This window comes from Sturnira hondurensis, unplaced genomic scaffold (genome assembly GCF_014824575.4).
Source record: "Sturnira hondurensis isolate 20B ecotype Veracruz unplaced genomic scaffold, ASM1482457v3 Scaffold0020601, whole genome shotgun sequence".
In the NCBI taxonomy this organism is placed as follows: Eukaryota; Metazoa; Chordata; class Mammalia; order Chiroptera; family Phyllostomidae; genus Sturnira; species Sturnira hondurensis.
In genome coordinates, this window is record NW_028093232.1 from 3522507 (window position 1) to 3536442 (window position 13936).

The 13936-nt window shown below is 43.9% G+C and overlaps 1 protein-coding gene across 5 annotated transcripts in view; it reads left to right on the forward strand.

The window, feature by feature from the left end:
* The window catches only part of RNF41 (ring finger protein 41), a 19666-nt gene continuing 5730 nt past the window's right edge, over positions 1 to 13936 (forward strand). Inside the window, exons 1-4 of one of the 5 annotated variants that reach the window (XM_037030244.1) lie at positions 1 to 179; positions 2601 to 2784; positions 8177 to 8267; positions 12394 to 12506. In XM_037030244.1, the coding sequence (XP_036886139.1) occupies positions 12417 to 12506 (90 nt within the window). In that variant the 5' untranslated portion in view covers positions 1 to 179; positions 2601 to 2784; positions 8177 to 8267; positions 12394 to 12416. Of the gene's footprint in view, positions 180 to 228; positions 248 to 2600; positions 2785 to 8176; positions 8268 to 12393; positions 12507 to 13936 lie in introns of those variants that run through there. The other 4 variants (XM_037030243.1, XM_037030245.1, XM_037030246.1 and 1 more) reach the window with 4 other exon arrangements.

Genomic DNA, 13936 nt, shown 5'->3' on the forward strand with positions numbered 1-13936 from the left:
TGGGCGGGGCAAAAGGCTGTCTCAACAGCTCCGAGTGGTTGGAACCTTTCTCCCTCTCCTTCCCTTCCCCTTCCCCTCCCAGGAAAGGCTGAGACACTGCACCGGGGCTGTCCCGTGGCGGCTGCGGCCTCAGCTACAACCCGGTTGGGGTACGGAAAGTCCAGGCCGCTTCCAGGGCGGTGCGTACTGCGCCTGCGCGGGCTCACACCTAAAAGAGGGTGTGGGAAGGGAGGGGGCGATGTCCCAGGTATTGGAGCCGGGGTTCGAGGTATTAAAGGCAGGATAAGGGGTGGGAGTAAAGATGAAAAATGGAGGAAGGGAGCAGCAATAGGAGGAGTCGGGAGGTGATAATGGGGTGCAGGAGGGTGGATTGTTGGGGAACTCCATTGGAGCCTTAAGCGCTGGAGGGTGCCTGCGCGGGCTGGAAGGCAGGGAGGAGGGGACTTGGGTGAACATGGTGGTGTTTAAATGGGCAGTGATTGACGGGCTGGGAGAAGAGAGCATTCTGGGGGCTAGCCCCGGCATGGGTGGCGGAACCTGAACCCCCGCCCTCTAAGCGCCATAGCTTGGCTCCTCTACCATGCCTTGTCTTTGGCAGCCTTGTCTTCCTCCTCCATTCCTTCCCCCTTCTCCCCCTCCTACCCTTCCATGAAGGAATCTCACATTCCTTACATCCCTGCCCTGGGTTTGCGGCCAAGCCCTCTTCGCAGGCTTCACACACCGGAAAGCCTTCTCCAATGTAGGACACGGAAAATAGAGAAATGCGGGGGAGGGGTCTGAAGAAGGAGCAGAAAGCTAAGAGGGGTGAGGATGTTTTGCCCAAGGGACTCACAGACCTTGTCCCCATTCAGAAACTGACTTTATTCCACCTAATAGCAAATTTGGCTGTTGGGATCACTGAACACTGTTCTTGGGGACTGGGCCCTGATAGTGATAGTTGAATCCCTTACTATACAGGTGGTTTTAGAATCTGACAATGGGACAAGAAGCTGCTGGCTGATAGTTTTCGCCCAAGTAGACTAGTGGTAGCGAATCTGAGTGATGCAATAATGTAAATACCCTGTGTGTCCGGCTGACTTGTGTCTGGGCCCGGTTCCCAGTAATTGAAAAGAAGAAACAAGCTTCTTTCAAGCATTTCTTTACTGGTCCTCAGTACTCTAAATTTATTTTGCATTCCATTACTACAAATACCTTGCCTGAGAATAGCAGTATTAGTATGCTTTCCCATTATGCCATTTGATTTTTCAGGACAACATGTAAGGTAGAAGGCAGGTAATCATTTCCCCTGCTTGACAGAAGGGTTACATGGCTTGCTGAAAGTCATACAGTTGACAAACTGGGACCAGAAGCTAAATCTCCTGACTCCTGGTCCTCCTCTAAGTTGAAAAATCCTGTTTTGTTATGCCCGAGGGAGCATTGAAGTAGGATTAACTTCCCCAGCATGAGCAACTATTTGCTTTCTAAGTCTGGAACTTGTCACTAGAAGAGGACTGAGCAGAGCCAACAGCACTGGTTCCTGGAGGCATTTCTTGAGGTATGGGGCATATGCCAGGGTGCTGGGCAGTACTGTGTTGTCAAAATGGAAGAAGCTTTATACCCTCCTTTGTATTATGGATGGGGAGAAACATATCAACTTACTCCCATCCCCCAACCACAGGGAAGCGAACGTGTGGTCTGGCATTGCACCTTCATCTCTGATTAGTTTAAAATAGCCCACTGAAGGTGTTGTGGCTGATGAGCGTAGTCAAGGAAGGAGTATGTGTACCAGACTCAGAAGACGAAATGGTCCCTGTTTTATGTATCAAAATCATCATCATCCTATATCTTCCTAACACAGCCCTTAATCTGTTGACAGATGTGTGGGGGTGAGGAAAGGAGTTTGGATGGTGGCTGTTCTGTGTTGTGTTGAATTGCTCTCTCAGCACTCTGCGTTCAAAACCTTGTCTCCCTCTGCTTGGTTTCATCCTTTTAGTAATGAGCATCTCTTCAGCCTGATCATACTGCTACCTCTAACCTCAGTTGCTACCTTGGAATAATTTCTCATTTTACTGCTTTTTTTTAAAGCCTGATCCCCTCAGGAATATGTTCTTCTCACTTGGGAAGTTGAATTGCATCTGTACCAACAATCTTGAGTATCTTCTCCTAATGAAATAGTATTTCCGAATTGGAGGATAGGACCAGAATTCTTTTTACATGAAATAATTTACATGAAAGCACTTTGGAAATATGAAAGCATCATACTGTGCGTGTAAGGTATCGTGAATCTAGGCATTGTATAACCACAAATTTAGAATCTTTTACTGGTAGTTACTTGCACAAATAAAAGAAACTGTGGACTTCACACCTCTCCCCTTTTCTGCCTTTCTTCTTGTCCTTTTTTCTCTCCATCTCAGGTATGTTTGAACCCCCCAGGCCATGCATGTGATCCCTTAGCCAAAGGTTTCGCTCTGTAGGCGGGAGTCCTGTATACCTAACATAGAAATCTTAATGAGTTGTCTCATCCTTTGCACCCAACCACCAGATCTGAGTCTGACCAGTCTTACCGCCAAGTGGAGGTCCTTACCCTGACTCACCTTTTTCTTCCTTGTTCCTATTAATAGAGTGCTCCTGATTGTGACATCATACCCATCCTTTTGGTGATAGAACTTACTCTGGGAAGGAAGACTCAGTTGGAGAATAGCCAACAAGATGGGTTACTGGGAGCCTCTCCTGAGTGGCCCTGAGTGGAGGCATCAGGGGGTTGGAGCCTTGTGAACAGGGAACCTGCCCCCCAACACTTGGAAGGTAAAGAGCCTTGATTCAGAATCCCATTCCAGGCTTCAACCCTCTTCTCTGCCATTTTGGGTTGCTTCTGCTCTTGAAAACTTGTCTCTTAAAACTCCTTTCTGCATAAATCTTTCAAGATTGGCCCACATAAGTCAGTTGTTCTTTGTATGCCTCAGTGTTCTTTTTCCAAATTGAAGAAGAAAGTTGATTTAGAAAGTCATACACAAAGATAGGAAGAAGTGAGCCAGCTGGGCCTCATGGGCTCAGGAAACAAGTCACAGAGGCAAAAAAAGGGCCCTCGTAACTTAGGAGAGTGAAAGGCAAAGGCTGAGTGTCTGGGGGAAGGAGAAGGGGGAAAGGCATGGGTATGCTCCCCAAGAGAGCAGTGCTTGAGAAGGGGGTGGGGGGAGGCACTGATGTGTGTGTGTGAGAGAGAGAAAGAGAAGGATGGAGGGAGGGAAGGAAGGAAGGAATTAACTAACTTTTACCTATGGGTAAATTGCTTAGTAAATTTTATGTCTTTTTATGTGTTTATGCTGGTTACTCACTCAATGGGCTCAAGCCTACACTTCCATTTGACAAGGATTATGCTTTCTGGTTTTTTCCTTGTCTCTCCTATCATGGGAGCTGTGTCTGTAGGGTGAAGATGAGATTTGGGTTAATCTCACAAATAGTACTCAGACAAATAGTACTTGGTGCTGGTAATCAGGTGAGAGGTCCTGGCTGCCTCATTTTAGGTGTCAGATGAATTCTTTTTATTTTTTTTATTGTTCAAGTACAGTTGTTCCCATTTTCCCCCCATTACTCTCCCCTGCCCTACCCACCCCCTCTAGGTATTAGATGAATTTTTAAAAAGTATTCTATTTATTTATTTTCAGAGAGAGGGGAAGGGAAGGAGAGAGGGAGAGAAATATCAATGTATGGTTGCCTCTCATGTGTCCCCCACTGGAAACTGGCCTACAACCTAGGCATGTGCCATGACTGGGAATCGAACCGCAATCCTTTGCTTCACAGGCCCGTGCTCAATCCACTCAGGCCCGTGCTCAATCCACTGAGCTACACTAGCCAGGGGGTTGAATTCTTGAAGAATTGTATATCCTCTAGATTCTGTTGTAAACTGAATCCATTAAAATGGTTTCACTTTACAATACTAAAGAAGCCTAATTTTAAAATCCACTCTAGTAAATCCATTGTGGATCACAGTGTTTTGGAATTGAACAGAAACTTAGAGGGAATGTAGTCCATTCCCTCATTTCAAAGGTGAAATAAGTTCCTAAGAACTTATTTCTGAGTTCCTAAGAACTCAGTTCTCTACGAGGAGGTGTAACTTCGGTCTAAAGATTCTACTGCTTAAATAAAGAGTCTTTCCTTTCACTTAAAAAGTCAAGAGAGTTGCCCAAAGAGAGCAAGGTCAGTTAGTGGTAAAGCCAGAACACCTAATTTACCTATTTTTGTTTTATATGCTGAATCTGAGAATCATGGGGCTTGTAGAATGCCTTAGAACTTAGGTAGTCGTGGGAAGACTTGAGATCTTGCTCCCTGGTGTATGTCATCAATTTGGCTCAAATAAACGCTTACAAAACTTAAACAGTTATATAGTCCAGGATGTTTGATTTCTTTATTTTTTTAGTGTTTTTATTTTTAAAGATTTTTTTAAGGAAGTTATTTATTTATTTTGAGAGAGGGGAAGAAGGGAGAAAAAGGAAAAGAAACATCAATGTGTGGTTGTCTCTTGTGCGCCCCCTACTGGGGACCTGGCCCTCAACCTAGGCGTGAGCCCTGAATGGGAATTGAACTGGCAACCCTTTGGTTTGCAGCCCGGCGCTCAATCCACTGAGCCACACCATCCAGGGCAGGATAATATTATTTTAATTTTGCCTCCTGCTCTAATGGTCACTGATTTTCTTAAAGAAATTAAACCCTGCAGAAATACATAGTCTAGATCGAAAGCATAATCTCAGCTTCTAGATTTTTAAAATGTGCACTCTGTGTATATTACTTTTTATTTTTAATTGTTTTTTTTAAGATTTTATTTATTTTTAGAGGGGAAGGGAAGAAGAGAGGGAGAGAAATATCAGTGTGTGGTTGCCTCTCGTGAGTCCCCTGTTGAGAACTGGCCTGCAACCCAGGCATGTGCCCTGACTGGGAATCGAACTGTGATTCTTTGGTTCGAAGGCCCACACTCAATCCACTGAGCTATGCCAGCCAGGGCTATTTTTAATTGTTTTTATAAAAATTGAACCATACTATACATACTGTTTTTGCAATTTGCATTTTTCAGTTTGAGAGGCAGATTATCACAGTGGTTAAAAGATTAGACTAGAGCCAGTCTGCATGGGTTTGAATATACTGAACCACTCACTAGCTGTGTGGTTTTGGACAAATTGTCTAACTTTTGTCACTGTTATTCATCTGTAAGATATGGACAATGAGAGTCCCTGCTTCAGATAGTAACTCATAGAGTTGTAAGAATTAGATGAGTTAATATATAAGAGTGCCTAGCATATAATAGTGCTTAATAAATATTGACTTAATTATTATTTAATTGTATAGGTAAAACATGATAATTGTAGAAAAAGGGGAAACCAGTAAAGAAAAACTGAGTGAACCCTGGCTGGTGTAGCTCAGTGGATTGAGCAGGGGCCTGGGAACCAAACAACTGTGGTTCGATTCCCAGTCAGGGCACATGCCTGAGTTGCAGGCCAGTTCTCAGCAGGGGACTCACGAGAGGCAACCATACACTGATATTTCTCTCCTTCTCTCCTTCCCTTCCCCTCTAAAGATAAATAAATAAAATCTTTAAAACAAAAACAAAACTGAGTGAAATTCAAATTATTATGTCTACATTTAGAGACATCAATTTGAGCCTCTCTAATGTACATCCTTCTAGATGCTATCCAATATAAATGTGTTCACACATAAATATGAACATACTATTTAATAAAAATGACACTATAGCATATGTAAACATAAAAATTTATTATGTAATGTTATTAATAAACAAATATAGGTAAGTCATATTAATGCTACATGGTATCATTTTATGGATATAAGGAATTCTGCTGGATATTTGTAGGGTTTTGTTATTTTTTTTTCTATTGTAAACAATGATTAGATAAACTACCTGGTATACTGGTTTTATACCCTTGTGTAATTATGTCCTTAGGCTAAGTTCCTGGAAGTGAGTGCTAGGTAAAAGTGTATGTACTTTTTGGGGGGACATTTCCTCCTTTTTTGTTGTGATTTAATTTGATCAGCTTTTTCTTACAGGAGTACATTGTTTCACCCTGGCTAGTGTAGCTCGGTGGATTGAGTGCAGGGTGCACACCAAAAGGTTGACAGTTCGATGCCCAGTCAAGGCACACGCCTGGGTTGCAGGGTCAGATCCCCAGTGAAGGCCACGTGAGAGACAACCACACATTGATGTTTCTGTCTCTCCTTCTCCCTCCTTTCCCCTCTCTCTAAAAGCTTTTAAAAAAGGAGTACATTGTTTCTAGATCTTGCTATATTACATGTTATGTGTGTGTCATGTGTGATATATTACACATATATGATATACAACACATTATTTGAATATTTTAGATCTTTTTTGATTTAATCTTAATACTTTCGAGGTTTAGGGTAATTACAGATTTATTTATTTGAATAGTGAATACACACAGACTGTATTTTTTTTTATTTTGTTGTTTTTTAATCCTCACCTGAGGACATTTTTTCATTGTTTTTAGAGAGAGAGGAAGGTAGGGGGAGAGAAAGAGAGAAACATCAATTGGTTGTCTCCCATACATGCTGATTGACCAGGGCTTGAATCTGCGGCCTTTCAGTTTTTAGGACAAGGCTCCAGCTAAAAGCCATACCAGCCAGGGCTGTCACACTGAATTTTTAAGATTTTATTTATTTATTTTTAGAAAGAGAGGGAGAGAAACATTGAGCAGTTGCTTCTCACATGCCCCCCAGACATGCCCCTCAGTGGGGACCTGTTCCACAGACCAGGCACAGGCCCTGACCTCTTCAGTGTGTGGTCGAGCTACCAGACAGGGCTCACACTGGGCATCTTTTTTTTTTAAAGATTTTATTTATTTGTCTTTAGAGGGGAAGGAAAGGAGAGAAATATCAATGTATGGTTGCTTCTTGTGAGTCCCCTACTGGGAACTGGCCTGCAACCCAGGCATGTGGCCTGACTGGGAATCTAACCGCGATCGTGTGGTTCGCAGGCCCGTGCTCAATCCACTGAGCTACACCAGCCAGGCTCACACTGGGCATCTTTTAAAAAGGCACAAAGAGCCCTGGCTGGTGTGGCTCAGGTGATTGCTGTGTTATCCTATAAACTAAAAGGTTGTGGTTTCCATTCCTGGTCCGGGCACATGCTGGAGTTTTGGGTTTGGTCCCTGGTTAGGGTGCATAGGAGAGGCAAACTGTCAACATTTCTCTCCCTCCCTCTCTCCCTCCCTTCCCCCTCTCTAAAATCAGTAAGCATTTACTCTGGTTAGTACTAAAGGAAAAGGCACAACGGCCCCAGCTGGTATGCTAAGTGGATTGAGTGCTGGCTTGCAAACCAAAGGGTCACTGGTTCAATTCCCAGTCAGGGCAGGTGCCTGGGTTGTGGGCCAGGTCCCCAGTGGGGGTGTGTGCAAAAGGCAACTACACATTGATGTTTTTCTCTCTCTTTCTCCCTTTTTTCCCCTTTCTCTAAAAATAAATAAATAAAATCTTAAAGAAAAAAGAAAAGGCACAAGGGGATAATTAAGGAAATTAAAATTTTCCTCCTCTATTCCTTAGTTACCCCTCCTCAGCAGCAACCACTATAGGTAATTTCCTCTCTATTCTTTTGGAGAGTTCCATGCATATGGAAGCATGTACACATACATAGTTTTTTGTGCTCCTGGTGGCATACTTTACGTTTACCATTCCATATCTTAGCTTTTTTCTCTTAACAGTACATCTTGGCAGTCTTTTCATACCTGGTACATTTTAAAGGCAGCAATGTTTTTTCCCTGTGATTTTTGTAGCTATTGAACAGAAACTAAAGTACAATCTTTATTTAATTGAGGTAGGTATTGTATAGTCAGCAGTTCAATAGATGAATTACAGATATTTGGAGGTATATTTGCTTTTATTTAGAAGCCATCTCAGCCCTGGCTGGTGTAGCTCAGTGGATTGAGCATGGGCTGCGAACTAAAGGGTTGCCAGTTTGATTCCCAGTCAAGGCACATGCCTGGGTTGCAGGGCCAGGTCCCCAGTGGGGGCTATGTGAGAGGCAACCACACATTGATGTTTCTCTCCCTCTCTCTTTCCCTCTCTTCCCATCTCTCTAAAAATAAATAAAAATAAAATCTTAAAAAAAAAATAGAAGCATCTCAGAGAGCCCCTCTTCTTGACTTTCTCTCTTACCCCTGCCCCTTCTGCCCAGCCCGGTGTCTGGACTATGAGAATGGCGGTCGCTTTCATCTGAAACAGTAACCAGTCTTAGGTTGCATTAATTGAAGTAGACAGGAAAGAAGGTAAGAGTCCCAGTCTGTCCATATTGGTCAGTCCACTTGTGGAACTCTGGGTACTTTATTTTAGAAGGACACAGGCATTCTAGAATGATATGAGAGAAGTGCGTCTGGGCTGGTACTTCTCATCTGTGCTCTGTCTGTACCCTGTGTTGACGTTTCCCAGGAATGTCTGGGCACCGTGCGGCTGACTGTTGGGTCCTGTCTACAGGATTCGGCCCTGGGATGTTAAACTGGATCATCTCTTATGGCCCATTCTAACTCTAAAGGCAAAAAAAAAAGACTGTCTTAACCAGGTCAAAGGGAAAACTTCTGAGTATGATCAAATTCTGCCATCTTTTATTCCTGTACTTCAAAAATAAAAGCATTCCTGTATTTTTTTCTCAAGTGATTTCTAAATTTTTAAAAATTATATTTCTATATTTGTGTAAGACAGATTGAATTATGATTTTTTTAAAAATGTATGCTCATTAAATTATTTGGTAATTAAAAATAGAAGAGCATTATCCTTGGTTCTACATCCAAGTAAACCACTGTTAACAGTTTGATATTTCCTTCTGATCTCTTTTTTCTTTTTTAAAATGTATTGGTTTTGAGAGAGGCAGAAAGGAACATCAGTTTGTTGTTCCACTCATTCATGCACTCATTGGTTGATTCTTTTTTTTCCCAACTTTTAAACAAATATTTTATTTATTTTTAGAGAGAGGTGAAAGGAGGGAGAAAGAGAGGGAGAGAAACATCAATGTGTGGTTGCCTCTCATGAGTCCCCTACTGGGGACCTGGCCTGCAGACCAGGCATGTGTCCTGACTGGGAATTGAACCAGTGACCCTTTGATTCATAGGCCAGCACTCAAGTCCACTGAGCCACACCAGCCAGGGCTCATTGGTTGATTCTTTTTTTTTTTAATTAGTACATTTTTTATGTCACTTTATTTTTTTAAAATATTTTTTATTTATTTATCTTTAGAGGGGAAGGGAAGGAGACGAGAGAAATATCAATGTGTGGTTGCCTTTTGTGCGCTCCCTGCTGGGAGTTGGCCTGCAGGGAACCAGCCTGCAACCCAGGCATGTGCCCTGACTGGGAATCGAACCGTGATCATGTGGTTCATAGGCCCGAGCTCAATCCACTGAGCTACGCAAGCCAGGGCTCATTGGTTGATTCTTACATGACCTGGCCTGGAATCCAACTCACAACCTTGGTGTATTGTGATGATGCTTTAACCAACTGAGCTACCTGGCCAGGGCCTCCGTCTGTTCTCTTTTTATATATGGATTATTTGTAAATATTTGTTTTTTAAACAGATCTGTATTTAATTTTGTGTCCTACTTTTTTCCACCTATTATTATGTTATTGCATAATCCCCAGAAACATCACTTAAAATAAACATATTATTCCATCAAATGGGCTCATTATCATAATCACTTAACTGTACCTTAATTGTTGATTTAAATGAATAAATATTTTTGAATAAATGATTATCTGATTTTTAAAAGATTACTGGTATGATTTTTAAAAATCCTTTTTTTTCTAAGTGTTTTTTTTAATTTAATTCTTGTTCAAGTAATTTTCTGTCTTATATTCCCAGCCCCGCCCCTCCCCAGTGCTCCCCACCTCCCTCCCATTTCCGCCCCCCACCTTAGTTATTGTCCATGTGTCCTTTATACTTGTTCATGTGAATCCTTCCCCTTTCCCCCTGTGATTCTCTCCCCTCTCCCCTCTGGTCCCTGTCAGCCTGTTCCGTATTTGAGTATCTTTGGTCATATTTTGCTTGCTTGTTTGATTTTTAAAAATCTGTATGGGCCTCTTTTTCTGTCATTCTTCTTCCTTTCCTGCTTCATCCCCCTTCCTGTTTAACTTAATTCCAGATCACCCTCCCACCTACCTCAGCCTCAGTGATCAGATTCTCTCTTGTCTTTTGTCTTTCCCTTTTCACTAGTGCTTTCCTCTTAGTACATAAACATGCTCATGCCTGTCTTATAAAGAAAAACACCCCACCTGGTGCCATCCCATCAGGTCGCTGGACTCGTGACTATTGTCAGCAAGCCCCTTCAACAACCAGGAAAGTGAGCAGAAGGGTGGAAACAGCAAGAGGGATGAAATAGCTTTATGATGCCAGTATTTTGATACGTGTTTAAGTGAGTTGGTGCCGATTTACAGTTCTCATTTTTATGCCAATAAAAGATTTTTGAAATAAAAAAAAAAAAAAAACACAAAGAAAACACAACCCACTCCCTCAAACTCCTGTCTTCCTCTGGCTAGTTCTCTAAGCTAGTTCTCCCTTTTTCTTTTAATTAAGGAAATTAAGCTTTAAAAAAAGAATTTATTTATTTATTTATTTTTAGACAGAGAGGGAGAGAGAAGCATCAATATGTGGTTGCCTCTTGTGTGCCCCCTACTGGGGACCTGGCCCACAACCCAGGCATGTAGTTGAACTGGCAACCTTTTTGGTTTGCAGGCCAAAAGCTCGGTCCACTGAGCCACACCAGCCAGGGCTGAAATCAAGCTTTTTTTAAAAAAATATTTTATTTATTTATCTTTAGAGGGGAAGGGAAGGAGAGAAGTATCAATGTATGGTTGCCTCTTGTGAGTCCCCTGCTGGGAACTGGCCTGCAACCCAGGCATGTGCCCTGACTGGGAATCGAACCACGATCGTATGCTTCACAGGCCGGTGCTCAATCCACTGAGCTACACCAGCCAGTGCTGAAAGCAAGCGTTTGATGAGTTACTTTCAGGTTCTGTCTCTCTCGCTCACCTCTTGTTCACTTTGAACCACTGCAGTCTGGCTTCCATTTCCAGTAGCCAGGCCAAGGTGGTTGACCATGACAATTGCAAGGGATTATTAGTAGGCCCGAGGCCCTGAACTTTAAGGGCCTAGAGATGGATGGACAAGCACATAGAGAAATGGTGGTCATGGAGGCCAGTATAGTAGTAATGTCACAGAGTGTCACAGTCCCTATATACAATGGATAAAGACAGATAAGTGGTTCCAGAGGGAGCCTTGTGATTTCTTGTATCCATAAGCTTGTGTATTCATCAGGATTTTTATCAGTTGAAAGAGACAAAAATCCAGCTCAAACCAGCCTAAACATAATAGAGCATTTATGTGTCCATGTAACTGATGTTGAAAAGCTGATTGTGGCTTTACACATGGCTGAACCCAGGACCTCAAAGGATCTCATCTGAATTGGATCTCTTAGCTCTACTTTCTTTACTGCCAGCTTTGTTCTGTGAGCAGGCTGTCCTCCTTAATGGCAGAGATGGTTACCAACCACTCTGATGGTACAGTCTACTAGCTGTGCAATCCCAGGGGAAAGAGCTTCCCTTGTGAGCTCCTGTAGAGGTCCCAGGTACCCGCAACTCACTGTCCTCGGTCGGATCACATGTCCCACTAGGAACCAGGGTAAGATCCTAAGGAAAAACTGGAAAATAAGATGTTAGGTAAGTAAAAGAGTAGATGTCCACTCTATCCTGGTTGCTGGGAAGCTCCCAGTTAAAAGTAACATTTAAAAATTTTATTTTTCCAGAAAGAGGGGGAGAGAGGAAGAAAGGGAAACCCTGATGTGTGAGAGAAACATCGATCAGTTTGGATGGAGTCCAAGCTCTCTAAGGGCCGACCCTATGTGCCTCCGGCCTTGTGTATCTAGACACTACTTCCCTTACGCCCTTCAGGCCAGCGTGAACACTTAGCGTTCCCCGAACCCATCATATGCTGCTTACTTCTGGGCCTTTGAATGTGCCACTTTATGTGCCTACTGCCTGTCCTGCCCCCATCCCCTTCACCCAGCTAATTGTCGCTTGTCCTGTTGGTGACACCTAGTCCTAGGAAGCTTCCAGGTCACCATCATCTTTAAGTCTGGGTTAGGTATCTATGTCTCCTGCTTTCATAATGTCCTATACTTACTCTATCAAAGCATTTACCACTTCATATTTTAAATGTGTGCTATGTAGTGTCTTTTCGCATTAGAATGAAGTTTCTCGAGTCATCATTTCCCCCCCAACATGACTGGCACGTAGTAGGCTCTCAATAATAATTGTTGGACAAATGAATGGGTCTTAGCCATGAGTTCAAGTTGGCACGTGTTTGTAGGCTTCTTCTGAACTGGCCTCTTTTTCCTCTGTGGTTCCTTCCAGGCCCTGGGTTTCAGTGATGAGACATGGGGTATGATGTAACCCGCTTCCAGGGGGATGTTGATGAAGACCTTATCTGTCCTATTTGCAGTGGAGTCTTGGAGGAGCCAGTCCAGGTGAGTTGGTCTGATGGCAGGTTTAGTGGGGCAATAGATAGCAGTGGAGCTAGCAGAAAGTATTCATAGGTAATGGGACCAATGGGGACGTCACCGTTCTGACTCCCCATGGCCCTCCTGACCCCCTTCACACACACATGGAGTCGAGGTTTGGGGCAGAGGGGCAGTGGCGACTTGGAACAGGCCCTTCCGGAGTCTGCCTAGAGGTGGATGCCACGAGGTCCAGTGCTGCAGATTTTCTTCTGAGGTCACTGCGATTTTTCTGCTATAAAATGGCCAGTTGTTTGTTTTGTCTTTTGACAGTAGCTTGAGGGCTTCCTTTCCTCTGCAGGGGCCCTGCTAGGTTCTGTCTTCCCACCCACGACGGAACTTCTGGACTCTCTGGATGAGTCCTCTCTGCGTGATGGTGGTGTGTTTCAGGTGGTCGGCCAGCCTCCCTGCAGGCCCTGCGACTGCCTAACAGATAGCAGGTGGGGAGCTGTAGGTACTGATCTGTTTTCTTCCTGGGATTTACTGGGAAGACCAATTTTGGAGGCAGCCATGTCCTCTGCCTTCGGTGTGAAGGCTGCCGCCTCAATAGGTCGTTTCTCCACCAGCCTTGCCAGAGCAGACTCAGTTGTATCTTCCTGGGGCAAGTGTGAGGAGAAGCTCATGATTAACAGGCAAGTGTAATGAACGAGATAAATTTTCTTTTTTTCTTTCATTTACTCTGTTGTAGTTTTTTCCATGACCATTTAGTCCCTTTATACTCCCCGCCTCTGCGATGAATTCTGAACAGTTGTATTCCTTGGACATCCTCTTCCTCCTGCATGGTCCTTACTGTCCGGACTCTGCAAATACCAGTTCATCCTCTGCCACTCCTGGCTAGCTGCAGGTGTCCCATTTCCCAGACCAGGACACTTGCCCCTGAAGTCCTGTAGCCCTTCTGCACTCACTCACTGCTCACACACCTCACTGCATCCTAGCGCTCCCTGACCCTTTGAGGTGTTCTTACTGTCCAGTTCTCACCACCCAGAGGAGCACAGACGCCAGAGGTGAATGCGCATCAGCCTGTATTCCGTCAGCAGATTGCCCTGGATCTCTTTCCTGTCTTCCAGGCCTTTGCAGCCTCCTGCTATTAGAAGCAGATTGGCTGGGAGTGGAGCAAGCTAGCCCAGTGTTGTCAGGAGGTCAGGGGTGTGTCCGTTCCCTCCCCACGCTGTCTGTTTTCTGGCACTGTCATTTGAGGTGAGACGTGTGGGAGGTCAGTGGCAGTTGCTGACTGTCTGTCAGAAGTCCCCCCCCCCCAACATCAGGGTTCACTTTCTGAGGAGCAGGCCAGGCAGACCTCATGGTGCCAGGTTAGCAGCTACATTTCCAAGAGTAGGAGGCCCCTGCTAGGGATGCTGATTTCCCTACATCGTATTTATTTTTTGAATGGGTAATAAATT